We start from the raw sequence: 19,130 nt of genomic DNA, 5'->3' as shown, positions 1-19,130 counted from the left end.
TTAATCTCAAGTGTAGTCAAGCAGAGGGCTGGTTCTTACTTCTTCCTGTCTAATTTGTAATAAATTAACTTCATGCCATTTTGAGACGAGTCGCACAGATCCCAGCCTATCGAAGCAAACACAGAGAATTGTCCTTTACTGTGACAATGACATTGTTTTGTTCCTGTAATCCAGCAGCAGCCTCAAGAGGCCGTGGTCATGTTGCCTCATTTCTCCCAGAAAGAGTGGCTCAGTTAATTGTCCCCTCGTCTATCATCATATATCCGTAACACAGGTAATACATTAGCTGTGTCTGTCACAAGGGAACAGGGACAACAGGGTCTTATTATTCTCATGTCCTCATTGCCTTGTTCCATGCCTGCATAGGATTTATAGAAAAAAGTTGTCCTTGTGCCCAAACCAAAACAGTTGTTGCGCGAGCGTCCCCAGAATGCGAGCGATTCATATTTCACCACTCATCTAGTGTAGACGTATAACTGGATTGTACCATGGTGACAAAACCACTTTTCAATACATGTGGTACAGCTTGGTGGGAAGCTGCAGCTTTCTGGTGGTCAGCCTCAGACTCAAGAGCATTCCAACACCCAACCATGGCTCTTGTACCAGTATTTCCAATTAACACACGGGCAGTGCCACACCATACAGCTTCATTTCTGTGAGCTAATTGACTCTTAGGGGAGGTGGGGGAGGGGGATTGTTCATACCCATTTGTTTTCTCCATTCCATACCCTGGCTTGGAATTGCCCTCCCAGCACAGATACTTCTCCCCACTGGCTGTAGAAGGCCCAAGGAATTTACTGCTTATTCTTCATCACTACCTGGCTTTTGCTAATGAACTGTGTATTTCCTTATGAAAGGCTGGACAACCTTTATGGCTTCAGCTCTAAAGGTTGACACCTGCCCCTACCCTAGGCCCACCTTCTAGAACCCCGTTTCTATTCACTGCTTCTCAATTCAGTTTCTCTTCGGTAGATTCTGTTTCATCAAGTAAACGAAAAGATGATCTCTCACTCACATGTTGTATTCCCAAGCTCTTGTGTCATGCCTTACCTGCTCCTGGCTGGCCTTGCCCCCCACTGCGTCCGGGTCAAGTGATCCTACATGCTCCATGTGGTTTCAGAACAGAGCCTAGTCATCTCGCTCTTGGCCTCATAGTTTTATATGACATGAAACCATTTCAGCGGCACAGACGACTCGAAGCTGCCTCCCAGAGTATCTCCCACAAATACACCTTTTTTTTTTTTTAAGTGAAATTTTTGGTCTTCCCTAGCCTTACCCACCATTCAGTATGTTACCTATAAATCAATGTGTACTTCATTATAGCAAAGTTCAAGACTTGGTTAAAATACCATCTGAAGGAGGCAGTGTTCTATAGTAGTTATGAACAGAAATTGTGGTTCTGATGATGTGACTTTGGGCAAATCACAAAGCTTCTCAGGTTACAGTGTCCTGCCTCATGAGGTTGTTACAAGAATAAGAAAATGCATTAAAGTGCTTTGCGGTGCCTGATATGTGGTAAACCCTCGTAAATGGTAATTTCTGGGATGGCTTTTAAAATCTCCAGTGTTTGTATGATGTGTTAAGGACGCATGCTGAGAACCTCAGAGAACAACAAAAGATTTGCTCTGAAATTGTTCTGTGCAATTTCTCAAGGCCACTTAAGTTCTTCAGGAATAAATTAAAACCTCCAACTCTAACCCCATACCTAGCATTATCTCCTTTGACTCCTACTGGACAAAAAAAATCGGTGTTGAACCCCTGGCAAATGTTATCATCAAAAGGTTCATAGAGACCAAAGAGTGATTCTCTGCTTTACTTTACTGAATTACTCCACCTCCCCTTCCCCTACCACACACACACGCACGCACGCACACACGCCTGGCATTTTTAGCAGAAGGTCTTGAAATAACTTTTGTGTCCTAGTATTTGTGTTAATTCTTGTATTTGTACTTGACTGAGCATGATGGAGTTTAGCTATAAAAACTGTCAGGTGTCACACCTCAGACACACCTGCTGAGGTCTTGACCCCCCAATGCTGGGGGAGAAGTGAAGTGAACCAGGGCTAGCGACACTGATCCAGCCACAATGATTGGCCCAGGAGAAGGCAGTCAAGTCTTGTATTCACAGTGCTCCCTAAGCACATGACACAGTCGTTATATCATCAATCACAGAAGTGGTCAGTCCACGACTACCGGCGGAGCTAGATGAGCGCATCAAGCAGGAATTCTAAGACAGTGCCGGAAGTGTTCACAAGCTAGGCAATCATTCGATGGGTGGGGGGATAAGAGCTTTATCTATAGGGGCAGAATATCTGTGAACAGATGGAGCTTGGCAGACTAGGGCCGGCTCTAGCTCCTGAGGGGGAGGCCTAGAAATAGCTGGACAGTATGTCTGCTGAGTTTGCACGAGACTTTAGTCACAGTAGGAAGTGGTGGTTAGACAGATGGAGCACAAGTCAGGCCAAGGATGGCAGACCAGAGCATGTTCCTGACCCCACAGACCAGACCCAGGCAGGAAATAGGGGCAGTGGGATGTGCTGTGACTCATGCTATGACTTGCTGTGTCCCAAGCCCTGACACCAAGAATAAGACGGGAGGGGATGGCATTCTAGGCTTCCAGAACATTATTTTGCCTAAGCACTTTTTCCGAAGACATTTGAAGTGTTCACTTTGTTATGATTCTCTAAACTGTATATGTGTGTTTCATGCGCTCTGCTGTCTCTATGAAATATCTCACAGTAATAAAAGAAAGCATTTGGAGTTATAACATTGGAAGGGTATTATAGAGGTTGTTTATTGTGTTTATAGGTACTCCTGTTACTGGGCAGGTTTGCTAGTAAGAACATCTTGTAATCTGATTCTGTTTCTCTGAACTTGTTAGATCTTTCTTAAAGATTTATTATTTTAAAATTTAGAAATATTTTATGAACCACACACAGTATTCTAGAATACCAAAGGATTTTGTGCTTAACTTCCTTCCTGTGACCAGGACACTAGCCTTGAAGATGTTTAAAGAAATTTTAAGGAATAAAACTCATATGAGTTTTAAAGTTTATACTCAGAATACCCTAAGTTATGCCAGTTCTATATCTGTTCAAATATTTTTTTCAGATTTGTAATCAAAAATCACTTTCATCATTACAAAGAAGTATAGAGATAACTCAAAATAAAATATAAACATTATACTCTCGTTACCTGGATGATGTTAACTATTAGTCCTCTAGTGTGTATCCTTCTAGATATTTTTCTGCATGAATTTTTATACCTAAATGACATTATAGGGCAATTTTACATTTATAATAAAATGGAGAGGAGGATGTAAATTTCTTATTTACACATGAATAACCTCTCCCATTATCAAAGTCACTCACCAGAACAGCACATTTTTTACCAAGGATGAACCTACTTTGACATATCATAATCACCCCAACTCCGTAGTTTACCTGAAGATTCACCCTTGGTAGAGTACTTTCTATAGGTTTGGATAAAGAAATAATGCCATATGGCCATTATAATATGATACTGCCCAGGTGTGCCTGGGTGGCTCAGTCAGTTGTGTGTCCTACTATTGATTTTGGCTTAGGTCATGATCCCAGGGTTGTGGGATCAAGCCTCACATTGGACTCCATGCTGAACATGGAGTCTGCTTATGATTCTGTCTCTCAAATAAAAAATGAAAATAAAAATAATTAAATTAAAAATATAATAATATTATACTACCCTACAACTCCTCTGTGCTCTGCCTACTCATCCCTGCTCCAGCAGCCTCTGGAAACCACTGATCTTTTGACTGTCTGCATAGTTGTGCCTTTTCCAGAATGTCATATATTTCGAATCATACAGCATGTAACCTTCTCAGATTGACTTCTTTCACTTGGTAATGTGCTTTTAAGGTTCCTCCATGTCTTTCCATGGATTGATAGCTCATTTCTATTTAGCACTGAATAATATCCCATTGTCTGGGTGTACCACAGTTTGTCCATTCACCTACTGAAGGACATCTTAGTTGCTTCATAATATTTACATTTTGTAATCTACTTTTTCAGTTAATGGTTTTCCAATCACTGATTTTTTTTATCTGATCTGGAGCTTAAGTCAATGTCTAAACTGAAAAAAAAATTCCTTTTCAGCACATTGGTCCAATTCTGGGACCATATGTTGCACTTGGCTTATGTGTTAGTCTAGAACAATCCCTATTTTTATGACATCAGACTTGAAGAGACAAAGCCAGACATCCTGCAGAAGTTGCTGCCTTCTAGTTGCTGCCCTATAGTATTGTTCAACATGTTATTCTGTTCCTTATATTTACTATGAAGTGGAATCTGTAGTTGTGGTAGATTCAGGTTCAACATCTGTAGTAAAAATACACTGTAGATTATGATATGTTCCTTTGTACTGTCCTGCAGTGGTATAATGACAACCTCATCCCCCCCACGTGTGTGTGGTTGTATTTGTCCTCTTGCCACTGGGAAGTAGTCTTTGTGTTGCTACATGGCCATCATATTAATATTCAATTCCTTTTTTTTTTTTTTTTACAAGGAAGCTTTACACCCAACGTGGGGCTCAAACTCATCACTCATAACCCCCTCGAACTCATGTAATCAAGAGTCAGCACCCCAAGTGACCAATTCTTTATCCAACAATTTTCCTGATGATTTAAACATTAAGTGACAGCCCTTGACTAAAGAAAGAATTTCATTAGGGGGCACCTGGGTGGGTCAGTTGGTTGAACTCCTGACTCTTGATTTTGGCTCGGGTCATGATCCTAGAGTCATGGGATCAAGCCCCATGTTGGGCTCTGTGCTGAGTCTGGAGCTTGCTTAAGATTCTCTCTCTTTCTCCCTCTGCCATCTCCCCTGCTCGAGTTCTCTCTCTCTCTTTCTCTCTCTCATTCTAAAATTACAAAATAAAAAAAATTACATTAGGGATATGAAACTGTATTTTCTAAATCGATAATTCTATTTACACTTGTTAGCTCACATTTTCTGTAGAGATTTCTGTCACATGGTGGGACTATTAGATTACCCAGAAAAAGTTTCTTTTAATTTGCCAGTTTTCAAAGTAAGAAGCTGTATAATAGCCTCACATGAGATGTTGGAATGATTGAAGCATTTTTTAAAATCCTGTGGTCACTGCAAATATGATTTCTTGAGCACTTCCTCTGTATCAGGCACTGTGTGAAAGGCTTTATGGAACCTAATTCCTAGGACAATACACCAAGGTTTTAGAGATAGAAATGGCAATCTTGCATGGTAACGTAATGCGTTAGAGTTATTCCTGTGAGAAGTAACAGAACTGGGATTTGAACCCAAATCAGTCTAAGCCCACAATCCGTGCTTAATTCCTTCTCTACATTTTTGTTGTATTTTACTTAAGAGCCAAATTCTATTTGTGATGCTGTTTGGAATGTTTCCCAGTTTATCAACAATAGAAATGAAAATTATGCTTAATAATTTTCATGAGGTCTCTTACCCTTCCTTTTTTAATTTTGTTCTTAATATTTTTAACAGTGTGAAGAAAACACAAATCTTCAGGATACTACCCGCTACCTCAAACTTCCCTTTTCCAAGGGCCTCCTCCTTGGAAATAATCATCAAGCCATGAAGGCCACAAAGGAGTCTTTTTGGATAACATCTTTTCTCTGTTCCACAAAACTCACACAGAATGGTAACGTATAACACTGTTTTATTTGAAAGCCCTTGTACTTAAGTACTCATGTGAATTTTGGTAGGCATATTTAATAAACACCAATGTTATATTTAAGAACTTGGCACTAGAAAAATTGTCAGTCCTTCTGTTGGTGATTTCCAGTAAAATGGAAACATTTGTGACCCAGTGGTCTGTTAAATGCATGTAATTTAAGAACCTCAAAATTATCCCAGCATCGAAACCCAAGTGTACAACCCTTCAAAACCCAGCTGCTTTTAAAAAAGAAGAAAGAAGCAGAGACAAAGACTACCACTACCTTAATCTCGCTTGTTTTATAGTTCCATAAACAAGGCTAATTGCAGGCTTTGGAATAAAGGCTGTTTTTTGTTTAATTAGATGGATATTGCTTTTCTATTCTAAAATACTTTTTATGTCAGTGATTGTTTAGCAAGTTATGATTAATAAAACAAGCTCTTCCCCTTGGAAAATTGTCGTGAAAACATCATCTGCAATGAAGGAAGGAAATGAAACATTTCTGAGTTCTGCATGTTTGCTGTGTAAGGCTTCTGGCTGGCATCCTGAATGCCATATTAATAAGTCAGATTCATTATGATGAGGAGAATTACTTCATAATCAGGTATTGAATCTCATAAAATGTTCCTGTGCCTAAACATTTGTAAGTTCTCTTAGTTCTTTCTTCTGTGTCATAGAACAGCATGTGTAGTAGCAAGTGTATTTCTTCTCTTAGAGCATGGCCTCAGAAAAGCAGCAAAATGTAGCACTATGATGTTGGCTTCTTTTAAGAGACTTCTCAACTTCTCTTGCAGTGCTGCTATATTTATTTAGGACTTTGGCAAATGATTCTTTCACATTTGTATTAGTTTTTGTTCTCCTCTTCCAAAAATATTTTTGGAGAAATGTTTTTAAAAAAACAACTGCGTATTTTCAGTAAATTTGGTTGAAGAGAGTTAAGAAATTTCAAGACGTTATCCATATTCAGGGATCAGTTATTTTAATTAAATAAAAACTTCACAGACATAACTCTGTAATGTTCATAAAGCTTTCACCAAAACTTAGTTGATTTTTAGGGTGCCAGTCTAGAGATTATGAAGATAAGAAAACAACCTGCTTTGACTCACTTAGATAGAAATTTTATTTATCCTATGTGGATTAGTTGTGTGTGTGTTTTACAGCCCGGGTTCACATTTAACTGATTGCCTCTGGTGGAGTAATTTCAGGTTGTCTTAGTTATCTTTTGTTCTCGTAACAATTACTGTAAATTTGTTGGCTTACAACAACAAAAATGTATCATTGAGCAATTCTGAAGGTCACAAACGTGAAATCCTTTTCATTGGACTAAAATCATGGTGTCAGCAGAACCACACTTCTGGAAGCTCTAGGGGAGAATCCTTTTGCTCACCTTTTTTAGCTTCTAGGGGCCACCTATATTCCTTGACTCGTGGCCTGTCCTCCATCTTCACAACCAGCAGCATAGCATCTTTATGTCTTTCTGACTCTGACCATCTTCCCTCTGTTAAGGATCTTTGTGATTACATTGGGCCCACTAGATATTCCAGGATAACCCCCTATTTTACGACCTTTAACTTAATCACATCCGTGAAATCTCTCTTGTTGTATAAGATGAACATATTCATAGGTACCAGTTATTATAACATTGACATCTCTGGGGCCATTATTCGGCCAACCACATAGATAATCCTAACAATAGCTTATCTGCTGTCAAAATATTTGGCCCTGCAGACTTAATTTGTTGTTGTTCTCCAGTTTAGGATGTTAGACAGAATTGTGGACATAAGACAGAACCAAATCCTAAAAATTAGAAGTTGCTACTTTGTAAAAGCAGACATTTTCAGGTAGATATGGATAAATAAAGCCATTCACCAAATCATTATATTAAACATTTCATTAGATGGAAGGTAATGCTTGGCTCAGTTTTGGACACTAATAAGTACTTAATTGTTCGTTTGACTTTGATTCCCCTTGTGAATGTAACACAGCTCAGAATGAACGGGGAAATAAATACTGTATTTCAAATAGATGGGAAGGAGGAAGGAAATTAGTTGATCTTTCTGAAATTTACATGCTAGGCACATATTTCTGTGTGGAAGTCATCCAGTTCCAAATTGGAATTAAATTGCTTTGTATTCATTTTACTCAAATTGGAAAACATACAAATCCATTTCCAGTACAATTGGGTATTTAGCAAGTGATACGGTCTCTAGCAACAGTCTCCTATAGCAGCTTTGCGTTCCAGGATCCCTGAGGTGTGCCTTTCTGCACATGCTCTGTAGTCCAGTGTTGTTCGCGGGCAGCCTACCAAGGCTGGGAGCGCCCTGTCGCAAGTCTGTGACTGCCAGATCAAGCAGACATTTTAAGATTCTTGAGAGTAGGGGTCAGGGAAGAAATGATTGTACTTCTTTGTTATCTTCCTTGGGCTGTTAAACACGACTTTAAAAAAAAGGCTAAAAATAAAAACAGTGCTTAAATTTAGCCTAACAGCTGTATGGTTGCTGACTTCCCCAAATCTCCTTCTCCCTCAAATAGTGGGTAGTTCATTCACTCTCTTCCTGAGAGTGTGATTTAAAAAAAAAAAAAAAAATAGGGATTATGTCCTCCACCTGTTTTCTAGCTCTTGGTAGACTAGGCATACAGCATACTCTTAAGTGCTTTTTGAATAGAACGTTTAAAATACACATTTTCAGTAGTAGGTCATAGTTCCTGATTTGCAACTAACGATTCTTCAGATAGCTAAAATAGAGACCCTAAGAGATAACAATTTTGACTTAATTCTGAGCAGTTTGTACACACGATTAATTACATCCAGATGAACATACTGCTTTATTCCCCCTTTTCTTCCATTATGAGCAGACTAGAGAGTCATCAGATTTCTTGTAGGACAGGTGAATAGCCCCATCCCGATCTGATTGTCTGGAACTGTCATCTGTTCTCCACCTCTGCTGATGGCAGTGCTGTTCCTGATATCTCACAGCTGCCTCTGGGGATGCCTCTTTCTGGCCTGCAGAGCCACCTTCTTCCTCTGCACACACTCCATTCCTCAACACTGGACCATGCCCTGGGCACCCCTGCAACAGCCTAGCTCCGAGGGGCAGGCAAGAGAGCAGGGAGCTGCACGGAGTAAGAGGTGGAATGGAGGTTGAGTTGGAAGTGAGGAGTGAGGTGCAGGGAAAATGCACTGGGGAACTGTAAGAGAAGGTGCCCGGGAAGGGAGGCATCCTGAAGTTAGATGCAGGAAGTAGGAAGTAAGTGGGAGGGAGGCAACCAATAGATGGGAGAAGAATGCACCTGCTACGTCTGCTCTGGCAGGTCTCACTCTATTGGACTATCTACTATTCTATATATAACCAATCATTTTTTAAAAGGCACCAGCCATATTTCCAGGATGTCTGAGTTGGACATGAATATTGAACATTTTCAGGCTTTTCCATTATGAAAATATCATAAATATCTTTTTCAAAGTCATTATTTTTAAAATTCCCTCATTTTTAATTCTAAACCACCCCATTTGTTGTAGATAAACATTTCCATTTAGTACTAAATTTCTCACTATTAAGTCCTTTGTGAACTTTTTCTCTTGAATCTGGCTTTGGTGAAAGTTGTGTCTCTTTCCTCTTAAGATTCATACACTCTTTCTCATCTCTTTTTACTACATCACATTTTCTTTTTCATCACAACTGCTTCTTCCTTGATTTCCTGTGTGTGTGTGTGTGTGTGTGTGTGTGTGTGTGTGTGTGTGTATCCTTTTGGTTTTTGTTTCCATGGTGGTCTTTTTTGTCTCTCAGCAAGTCCCATTTGGGTTTCTCTTGAAACGAATGCTTTCAACTGGATTTCTCACTGTTAAGCCTGGAAAATCCCTCTTAGCTGCTTCCTTGGCTGTCCTAGTCTTGCAGCCCCACTGAGCCCTGGGAAGCCAGCCCTGCCAGGTTCCTCTGCTTTTTGAGCTTCCTGCATACACAAGCCTTGTTAGTTCTTACTGCTCTCATTGGACTCCAGACACGACTGTCTCCTTGCTCCCTCTGGGGACTAGTGAAGGTGGACACCATGTTCAGGAACCTTTCTAACTTCTGCCCAGGAAAGCTGGGGGAAGAATTTTTACCCTCACCAGGTAAAGAGGTTCTCAGAGGATCCTGCTAGACTCGGGCCAATATGTTGTCAGTTTAGGAAGGGGCAGAAATTGAAGAGCTGGGTCCTTCCAGATAGAAGATGACCATGGAATCCAGGAACTGGCCCTCTCAGGTCCATGGGCTCATTAGATGATCCGACAGTTGACTAGACCTTTCATCATTGTGCAAGGGACCTTCTAGTCCTGCCAGATCTGGGTCACATATGTCAAAGAAGACCTTTATTGCCAGGTAGAATTGGTTGCTAGGGAGAGTGCTGTGGAGGGGGCACAAATATGAGGAAAGCAGATTCCTGACCCTCAAGAAATTCCCATTTTAATGGGAAGAGGCAGGAAATGATTCAACAAATATTTATCTACTGCCTGCTGTGTACCTGCTCTATACTGGGTGCTGGGATACCATAGGACCAAACTCAACATTTTTTTTCTTAGAGTTTACAATCTAGTAGGGGTAAAGACAAATAAACAATTGTAATAGTGAGGTCAGTGCCACTCTGAGGTGAGGGACAGGTAGCTCAGTCTAGAAGTTTCAAGAAAGACTTCTTAGATGAAGCAACAGCTGATCTGGGAACTGAAGGTAGAGTAGGAGTTTGTAAGTCAAGAGCCATTGAGAAGGGATAAATAATTAGAATATGCTGTAGTGAATGCCATCTTAGCTAGTCAGGGTCTAGGAGGGAACCTGAAGCTTGGGTGACCAAGAGGGGTAGGCAACGTGTTTAAGAATCTAGCTCTGCCAGTGGAAAATGTTCATTTGAGGGACTGTTCTCTACCAAAGCAGCTAACCTTCATTTTCTGTTTGGAAAGGTGATATGCTTGATCTCTTGAAATGGAGAACTCACCCTGACAAGATCACAGGCTGTCTCTCTAAATTGAAAGAAATCGATGGCTCAGAGATAGTAAAGGTATATGTTATTGTGTTGTCCGTCTCTTGGAAATTCATGAAATAGGGACTGTTTGGGGGGGAAGGACAGATGATTTTTTATTTATCAGTTTACTTCTTTATCTAACAGTTTCTGCAAGATACACTGGATACCTTATTTGGAATTTTAGATGAAAATTCCCAAAAATACGGGTCTAAAGTGTTTGATTCTTTGGTGAGTTTAAATTCACTTTAATCATAGCTTAACAATTTTGTCTCTCATTCTTGACTTTCATAAGGCTGTTTTTGAAATACTCATTCAATAGTGCACGAGTCACTTAAAAAGAACCAAAAAATGTATATATGTCTTGATTTGCATTCAGTTTTACAAAGCTCAATTTTCTTTTTTAGGTTCACATAATAAATTTGCTGCAAGATAGCAAATTTCATCATTTTAAACCTGTAATGGACACTTACATTGAGAGTCACTTTGCTGGGGCACTTGCATACAGGTAAGGCCTTTATCTTGTAATTGGTTTAGAAGCAGTTTCTTCTGAGCTTTGCTAGGCAGAACCATTAGGATAAGAAAATTTAAGAAGAAGTGTAAGAAGAAATAAAGCACAACAACAGAAGTGTCTCTTGAGTCAATATCTTCCTTTCTCACACATCTTTTTTTAATGGCTGCAACTTATTTTGATTAAAAGAAAAAAAAAACTTTCTGAATTCTCTTCCTAAAACCTAAAATATAAAGTTTTTTTCTTCATGTCTCTATTTCACTTGATACTCTTTGGTCCAAAATATGTGGTTATTTCAGCTCAAGCCCATTTAATCACCACATGCCTTGCTGATTCTGGAAGTCTTTAAGAAAGAAATGTGAAGGGAAAACAGCATTTGCTATCATATCTTTTTAAACTCATTCATTCATTCATTCATTCATTCATTCACTCATTTGTCTGTTAATATTTACTGAGTGCCTACTGCATGCCTAATGCATGCTGATTAATGTGAAGACCTGGTTCCTGGCCACAAGCAGTTCAGCCATGGACTCTACCCTCTGATATCAGCTGCCATTTTAACTGCTCTTCCTTTCCCATCAGCTCAAATTATGCAAGCAAGGCTAAAGTGAATGAGTAATGACAAGCCATAGCTCGTACCTGCCTCCATGCAGCCTAGCTGATAATTGCCAGAAGGCAACAGCTTCTTTCTGTGCTATGTATAACATCTTCCCGGCCTTTGGCCCTGCTTATGCACAGCCCTGGAATGTTCCCCAAAGTTCTTTCTCCCCATTCTAATACTATCATTGCTATTCTGCCCACATTTTTACCTTACTGTACCTTAAGCACCTATGGCTGTGCACATGCACAATCATGTATTCCCAGCTGTGTGTTAAAAAACACTGAATCATGTTTTTGCCCTTTTTCCCCCATCATGTGATAGATAAAAGATAATAAGTAATCAAATAAGCATTCGATCCTGTTACCTTGGGTACTCCCTAAAAGGCACGTGAAGATTTATGCCTCCAGCTTTTAAATGAAGGGAGTTTTTATTGAAGACTTGACCCTCTGTCAACAGGATTTTTAGAGACGGTGAATGAAATATCAGGGATAGTTGGAAACATCGGCCTGGCTCTGCCACTTGGCCTAACATGTGGGGCCCTAATATGAGGGGTTACCACTTGCAACTGAAATTAGCATTGGAAGCTAGAGAGGAAGGGTGTAATTTCTAACACTGGATGTTGGCCAGGAGAGCAGGATAGTCATTCCTAAGAAGACAGATATTGCCTATGCAGTCTTCTTGGGCTGTGGATGGTCAGAAACTCACTGATATGTTATCTTCAAAAGAACATTCCTGGTAGCACCTGCCTGGTGGCCCATCCATGTATTCTTCCCTGAGTGAGAGAAAAGAGGAGCATTTTTAAAAGCTTGCTCTGCTTTCCTGAAACCAAGAACTGAGCAGAGTTAAAGGTAGCAAACCTGCAATCTTGAAAATTGGCTTTTTTTTTTAATTCAATTTTTGTTCCTTAAGAAAAAGAAAAGAAAACTTGGCCTTTTTTGAAATTCTCTTACAAAGGCATACTGGGATGGGAAGTTTTGTTCTTCCCAAAGGTCAGAGAATTGGCTTTGTAAACCCATGGGAATGTGATTCGGAGTAGGGAGATGTTCCCTTATCCTTTGCCGCACCGCCCCCCTTTTTTTAAATGTTTATTTGAGAGAGAGAGAGAGCACGCATGTGTGAGTGAGTGGGGGAGGGGCAGCACAGAGCTGTCAGCACAGAGCCCAACGCAGGGTTCGAATCCACGAACCATTAGATCATGACCTGAGCTGAAGTTGGACATTAAACCGACTGAACCACCCAGGTGCCCCTTGCCACACTGCCTTTTGCCTCCAACTGAATACTTCATCCAGCTGTTCACATGGTCACAGGTCATGGGGGAAGAAATCCCAGTTAACACTTGTTCAAGGTTGACCATGACAGCCTACTTCAAGGCACTTTCTTGGCCAGAGACCTTTTCTCTGATACTTGTGTTCACCCGTTGGGAAGCTTTGCCGGAAACAGCAGGGCCAATGGGATATGTCCGTATTGAGGGAATCTCAATGGGAGGAAGTGTTTCTCTCTTGAGTTTCAAAAAGGGGTAGTGATGTTGATGTACAGATGCCTATTAAGCATTTCAGCAGAAAAAAAAGAGAAGTGAAGGAAAAAGAATCCTCCTTATGATAAAAATGTTTGATTTCTTGGCTTTTAACTGAGAGCTAGACCAATTCTACCTTCTGTGTATTTCTCCCTGTATTTTAGAGATCTCATCAAAGTTCTCAAGTGGTATGTGGACAGGATAACAGAAGCAGAACGGCAAGAGCACATCCAGGAGGTGTTGAAGGTAATGACGTGGTGTCGATAACAGATAATGTAGTCTACCAGGGCTGTTGCACCATGATGCCTCAACTAATTGGTTTCTTCTACACAGACAGTAATTGATGATGAAGTATTACCAGCATTTCAGTTCTTCTACACAGACAGTAATTGGTGATGATATATTACCAGCATTCCAATTCAAGGATCTTAATCGGTTTATGCTCCTCCAGAGCTGCTGAAATTTGAAAGAAACTTTGCCAGGCTTGCCCACTGGATCCTGCCTGGGATTGAATTCTGATCTCCAGGATACTTGGAGTGAAGTCTAGGAGTGGCAGGAGGGAGGTTTATGAAAGAAGACCACAGATAAGCAATTAAGCTTGAAGTTCCTGCACCCTGGCAGAGGCCATTTGTGAACCCTTTGTCTTAAATTTTGAGAGAGAATACGGTAGCTTAGCAGGGATCACAGTGAGGAAGCCTGAGGTTTTACTGGGTCTCATGGCTTAATGCTGCCGACATCTCTGGGCGTTTGTGCTCAGTTGTAAACGGAGATGCTAATACTTTACTTGCAAACATGTTCATAAAGACTACAGATCTTTTTTTTTTTCATAATTTTTGTTAATGTTTATTTGTGAGAAAGAGAGACAGACACAGTGCAAGCAGGAGAGGGGCAGAGAGAGAAGGAGACACAGAATCCTAAGCAGGTTCCAGGCTCTGAGCTCTTAACACAGAGCCCAATGTGGGGCTGGAACCCACGAACCATGAGATCATGACCTCAGCTGAAGTTGGGCGCTCAACCAACTGAGCCACCAAGGCGCCCCAAGAATACACATTCTTAAAGGGATTGTTCAATAGCTGCTCTGAGAATCCTCCGATTTCCTATTTGCTGAGTACCACTCTATTTGATGCAGCAGAAAAAAAAGTAGACAGGTATACGTTTTTAAAAGCAAGTATTTTACTAATTATAAATTAATCACCTTGGTGTGATTGAAGGTACAACACTAAGTGGCAAGAGTACCTGCCAGCAAAGCACAATAAATTTTCTGAAATAGACCAGCATCTCTCTGTTAACTAAATTGAAAAACTATCTGAGGATCAAAAGCATTTAAGGTTCATACCTCTTGAGAATGACACAGAATTTTTAAATTATCTATACATTTTCTCTCATTAGCGTCAGCAAAAAAAAAGGCTCTTCTTCTACAAGTAAATACTGTTCAAAAATCTCAGGGGGTCTTAAGTGTTTTTAAATCAATAATTCAAAAATCTAATGATGTCCCCTGGTTTTTATGCCATGTCATTGTTAAATACTCTTGGTTTCCTTTGAAACTAACTTTTACAAAATTTCGTTTGAAGGCACAAGAATATATTTTTAAGTACATAGTTCAATCTCGAAGGCTGTTTTCCCTTGCCACCGGTGGACAAAACGAAGAGGAATTTCGCTGCTGCATTCAGGAGCTTCTTATGTCGGTCCGTTTCTTTCTTTCTCAAGAGAGCAAAGGGTCAGGAGCATTATCTCAATCACAGGTAATTTTTTTGCATCTCTGCTGAATAAAACAAAAATGAGTCTAGTTTATTTGTTTTTACATAGCAGTGTAAGTGAATCCATAGCTCCAGTTCCTATTTGTAGCGTCAGCAATTTTGCAGACTTTTAAAGAGTCCCCTAGCTCCCGCGAACCCGCAGAGCAGAAGTTAGGCTGGCTTTCCTCCGCCTACTCTCACTCTTCATGGGACGGCTGTTGGTCTACAGCAGGCTGGGTTCAGTTCTGAGTAGACACGATGTCACCATCGGCCTTGGGGAAGGAAGTTCACTGGAGCCGATCTGGTTCTGTTGTTTACGCCAAGCCTTGCACTGCATTTTAATCTGGCAACTTGAGACTCATTATATCGCACTTGGCTAAACTGCATGTTGCTTTGTTTTATTTAACTTGACCCTAATCGTCCTGGGACTGAATGACCAATGCTGAGGAGTGGTTGCCAAATGCTATTACCTGGAGTAGCTCTACGTGTTTTGTTTCAGAACAGGATTTATCCACTTTCCAAATAACGTGGCCTTGAATGTGTTCTCAGCGATCATTCTCAATATCTTACTCTACATTTTCTTAGTCCTTCTTGTACATTTTTAGTTTCTAGTGACTTGAGTAAAAACTTGTCAGATGGAGAAGCAGCCTCTTTGCTGCCATCCCCTGGAGACTAAAAATTTATAATCACTGAGTATTGGGACATAAAGTGGAAGATAGAAGACAAAACTAGATCCATTTGAGTATTCTTATAAGTTGGTGCCATTTGACATTTGGAAAGCTTTACATATAATGGCAAAACACCAGAAATGTACCAACCCCCCAGTAATAGTACTGTGCTTTTTCTGACTTTTGGGGGACTATTCTTGTTAATCTCTTCTTTGCACAAATGGACTGATCTTACATCTGGGCAAGGGTACAACTCAGCCTCTTTTAATGACATTTTGGCCTCTGGTGCCAATGGTACAATCACTGTGCTTGGGGAACTTGCCACATCCCTCAAAGTCCAGTTGCCCACTCGCCAAACCCTCTTTTCAGCAGTTGATATTGGAAAGGATAATCCAACAAGCCAATCATGTATTCGTTTAGATCAAAGTTCTTAAAAGCTCACTACTTTTATAAAAGCTGTTGTATTTGAGACTATCTGCCTTAAACCTTTACCGGTTTCAGGGACAAAACTTAGCTGATTCACATCTGAAAAAATATTCTCTTACTTTTAAGATTAATCTTAAGTCACAATTTCTCAGTGCAATGCCTTCCTAGGGACTCAAGAGGTTTATTCCTTCTCTAAAGTTAGAGAAATCTTTTTCCTTAGTTATGTTTCTGCTGCATCCTGGTAGTCACCCCAAGACGTGGGCCACTGTGGAGCAGCACAGTGAAGAGTGGGTTTCCTTTTATGTTTAACATACTGATTTGCACTGCTCTTGATTCTCTAATCCCCAATCAAGGCAGTGAAACAACTTTAGTACCTCCAAAGAACCATGTTTGATTTTTCTCTTTTTTTTGCCCTTAGTTTTTTATTGACACGATATATAAAATGTATGTAAAGTTTCCGAATATCTTAATAAACTACTGAAGTCATTCTATTATTTTGTGTACAATCCTATACTCGTAAATTTTGATGTGATAATTTCACTTTGATGCTAAGGGAATTCATATAAAATGACGAAGTGGTTAGTTTTTTTTGTTTTTGTTTTTGTTTTTTTAAGCAAAGTGGACTTTTGTCCTCTGTGTTTTGGGAGAAAGAAGAATACTGTACACTTTTTCCCATTGTAGGTTTCCTTTTGACCCCACACCTTCTTAGCTCTCCCTTCTATGAAGGAAGGTGTCATTAATCTGACCCAGTGTGTGACATTGACATTGCTGCATAACAAATAACCATGGGCTTCATGGCTTTAAGTAACATCCAATTATTAGCTCACAGTCCTGTAGATCAGAAGTTTGGTTGGAATTTTTGCTTAGGGTCTCCTACAGCCAGTATCAAGGCATTGGCCTTGGTGGCTTCTTTGGAGGCTCTGGGGAGGAATTCCCTTTCCAAATCTTCCAGGCCTTTGGCAGGAATCAGTTTCCTTGTGTTTCTAAGACTGAGATTCCCATTTGCTTTCTGGCTATCAGCAAGGGGTTGGGGATGGAACGGGTTCTCTCAGCTGCTAGAGACCATACACATTCCTTGGTATTCTTCAAATACCATTCTCAAAGCCAGCAACGAAAAGTCACATCCTTCTCATGCTTCCAATCTCTCTGAGTTCTCCTACCATGAGCTAGAGAAAACTTATGTTTTAAATGCTCATGTGTAGGGATGCCTGGGTGGCTCAGTTGGTTAATCATCTGACTTTGGCTTGGGTCATGATCTCGTGGTTCGTGGGTTTGAGTTCCACATCAGGCGCTGTGCTGACAGCTCAGAACCTGGAGCCTACTTAGGATTCTGTGTCTCTCTCTCTCTCTGACCCTCCCCTGCTCACGTGCTTTCGTTCACTCTCTCTCTCCCTCTCTCTCTCTCTCTCAAAAAAAATAAACATTAAAAAAAAATTTAGGTGCTCATGTGATTAGGTCAGGCCCATATGGATAATCTCCATATTTTAAGATCAACTCATTAGTAACCTTTATTATAGCTGCACAATTCCTTTTGCCATGTAACAACATAGTCATGGGAACACCAGGAGACAAAGGTCTTAGGAGTCATCTTCAAATTCTGCCTATCCTGTCCAGAGCCAAGGATATCCAATGGTCTGAATTTTACTCTTAGGCTGTCTTAAAGACAAAACTCAGTTTCTGTTTTGCAGTTTTGCCTGTGGGCTACAACTCAGGGACATTTCTGTCTTCTGAAGGCAGAACAGCCATCCCAGAAAACCTTTCTACTAGATCAGTTTATAATGCCCCACAGGCCCGGCCATCCTGGTTCCACCGGGATGATCATTTAGTTATCCTGGCCTAAGCCCAGCTCACGAATGGCTCTGTCTTTGGGAGCCCTGCCCCAACAGGATTGCCCACTCACTCAGCTCTTGGAGCTGTGGCTCTTGGTTTCTCCTTCTACAGACAGATGCCTCCACGAGAACCCCATGAGAAGAACAATGTCAGAAGGAGTTGAGACCCAAGACTCTGCCCTAAATTCCTAATAATTATCTTTCTCTATTTGTCTTGGCTCTCAGGAAGGTCAAAAGAAAATTATGCTTTTCTTTTTATTGGCACTAAAAAATCCTTAGCTTACATATCTTGGTACAACTGTCTTGATGCCCTTATCACAGGTTCTTGTTCCTTTATCCTTTTTTAATACATGTATCTTCACTGCACACACAAATACTTTTTTGAAGTAAAGAGCTAGATATGAAGAATTAATGGGTAAATGAAAAGATTCCTGAGGAAAATCGATGTAGTTGACTTTTCAGTTATGAGAAAGCTGGGCTCATTTTATTGTATCTTATTTTTTTAACTTCATCTGTATGACTCAGCTCTCTGCAGAGTGAAATGAAGGTTATATAAATACAGTCTTTAACAGAGAATACCAAGTTATTAATTTTAAATGTATTCAAATAAACCTATCATGTTTAAGAGTCAAGGAGAACATAGCTGTTGATTGTAGCACCTGAAGCATTTTGATGGTTCTGGCATCAGAAACAGGTCTTGGCTGTTCTAGATATTTTTGCTGCTGCTGTATAGATAAATTCCAAAACACACGAATTTGAATTTGAGTCTATGTTTGAATCATCAGCCCATGTAGACTCGACCTACTTTGTTTTGGTGTCAGATCTCATTGGTAAGCCAGCTAGCTCTTGAGTATCAGCATATTAGAAACATGTGCCTCCTTCCCCTACTTGGTAGACTTAAGGCTGCTCGACTCTTCCTTCCATTGCCCTCCTTTTGTGGAATTTAAAAGACTCGGCTTGTTTTGATGTACAATCCTAGTCCAATTTGTGCCCCTTAGGATTTGATATTAGCATCTTTTTTTCCTTAAAAAATGATTATCCAGTTTCTTTACTTATATAAAGAATATTGTTCTTAGTACGCAGTTCTGGGGTTGCAGTAAATCTGAAAGCATCCTAAAGGTTTGTTATAATGATCTTTTCATTTTACAGGTGATAAACTAAAACCCAAGGGGCTAA

At 40.2% G+C, this 19,130-nt stretch overlaps 1 protein-coding gene across 4 annotated transcripts in view; it reads left to right on the top strand.

Annotated features, from left to right (window-relative positions):
* The window catches only part of DOCK4 (dedicator of cytokinesis 4), a 430,872-nt gene that overhangs the window by 283,780 nt on the left and 127,962 nt on the right, over positions 1 to 19,130 (top strand). For all 4 annotated transcript variants that reach the window (XM_053897288.1, XM_053897289.1, XM_053897290.1 and 1 more), the window contains exons 17-22: positions 5,510 to 5,666; positions 10,612 to 10,709; positions 10,818 to 10,901; positions 11,078 to 11,178; positions 13,460 to 13,541; positions 14,867 to 15,037. In XM_053897288.1, coding sequence (XP_053753263.1) covers positions 5,510 to 5,666; positions 10,612 to 10,709; positions 10,818 to 10,901; positions 11,078 to 11,178; positions 13,460 to 13,541; positions 14,867 to 15,037 — 693 coding nt within the window. The remainder of the gene's footprint in view (positions 1 to 5,509; positions 5,667 to 10,611; positions 10,710 to 10,817; positions 10,902 to 11,077; positions 11,179 to 13,459; positions 13,542 to 14,866; positions 15,038 to 19,130) is intronic.

The sequence above is a fragment of the Panthera pardus genome, unplaced genomic scaffold, assembly GCF_024362965.1.
Source record: "Panthera pardus isolate Hobbes unplaced genomic scaffold, ASM2436296v1 HiC_scaffold_8, whole genome shotgun sequence".
Taxonomy (NCBI): Eukaryota; Metazoa; Chordata; class Mammalia; order Carnivora; family Felidae; genus Panthera; species Panthera pardus.
The sequence above is the reverse complement of the archived record's forward strand: the minus strand, read 5'-3'. Positions and strand labels throughout refer to the sequence as shown.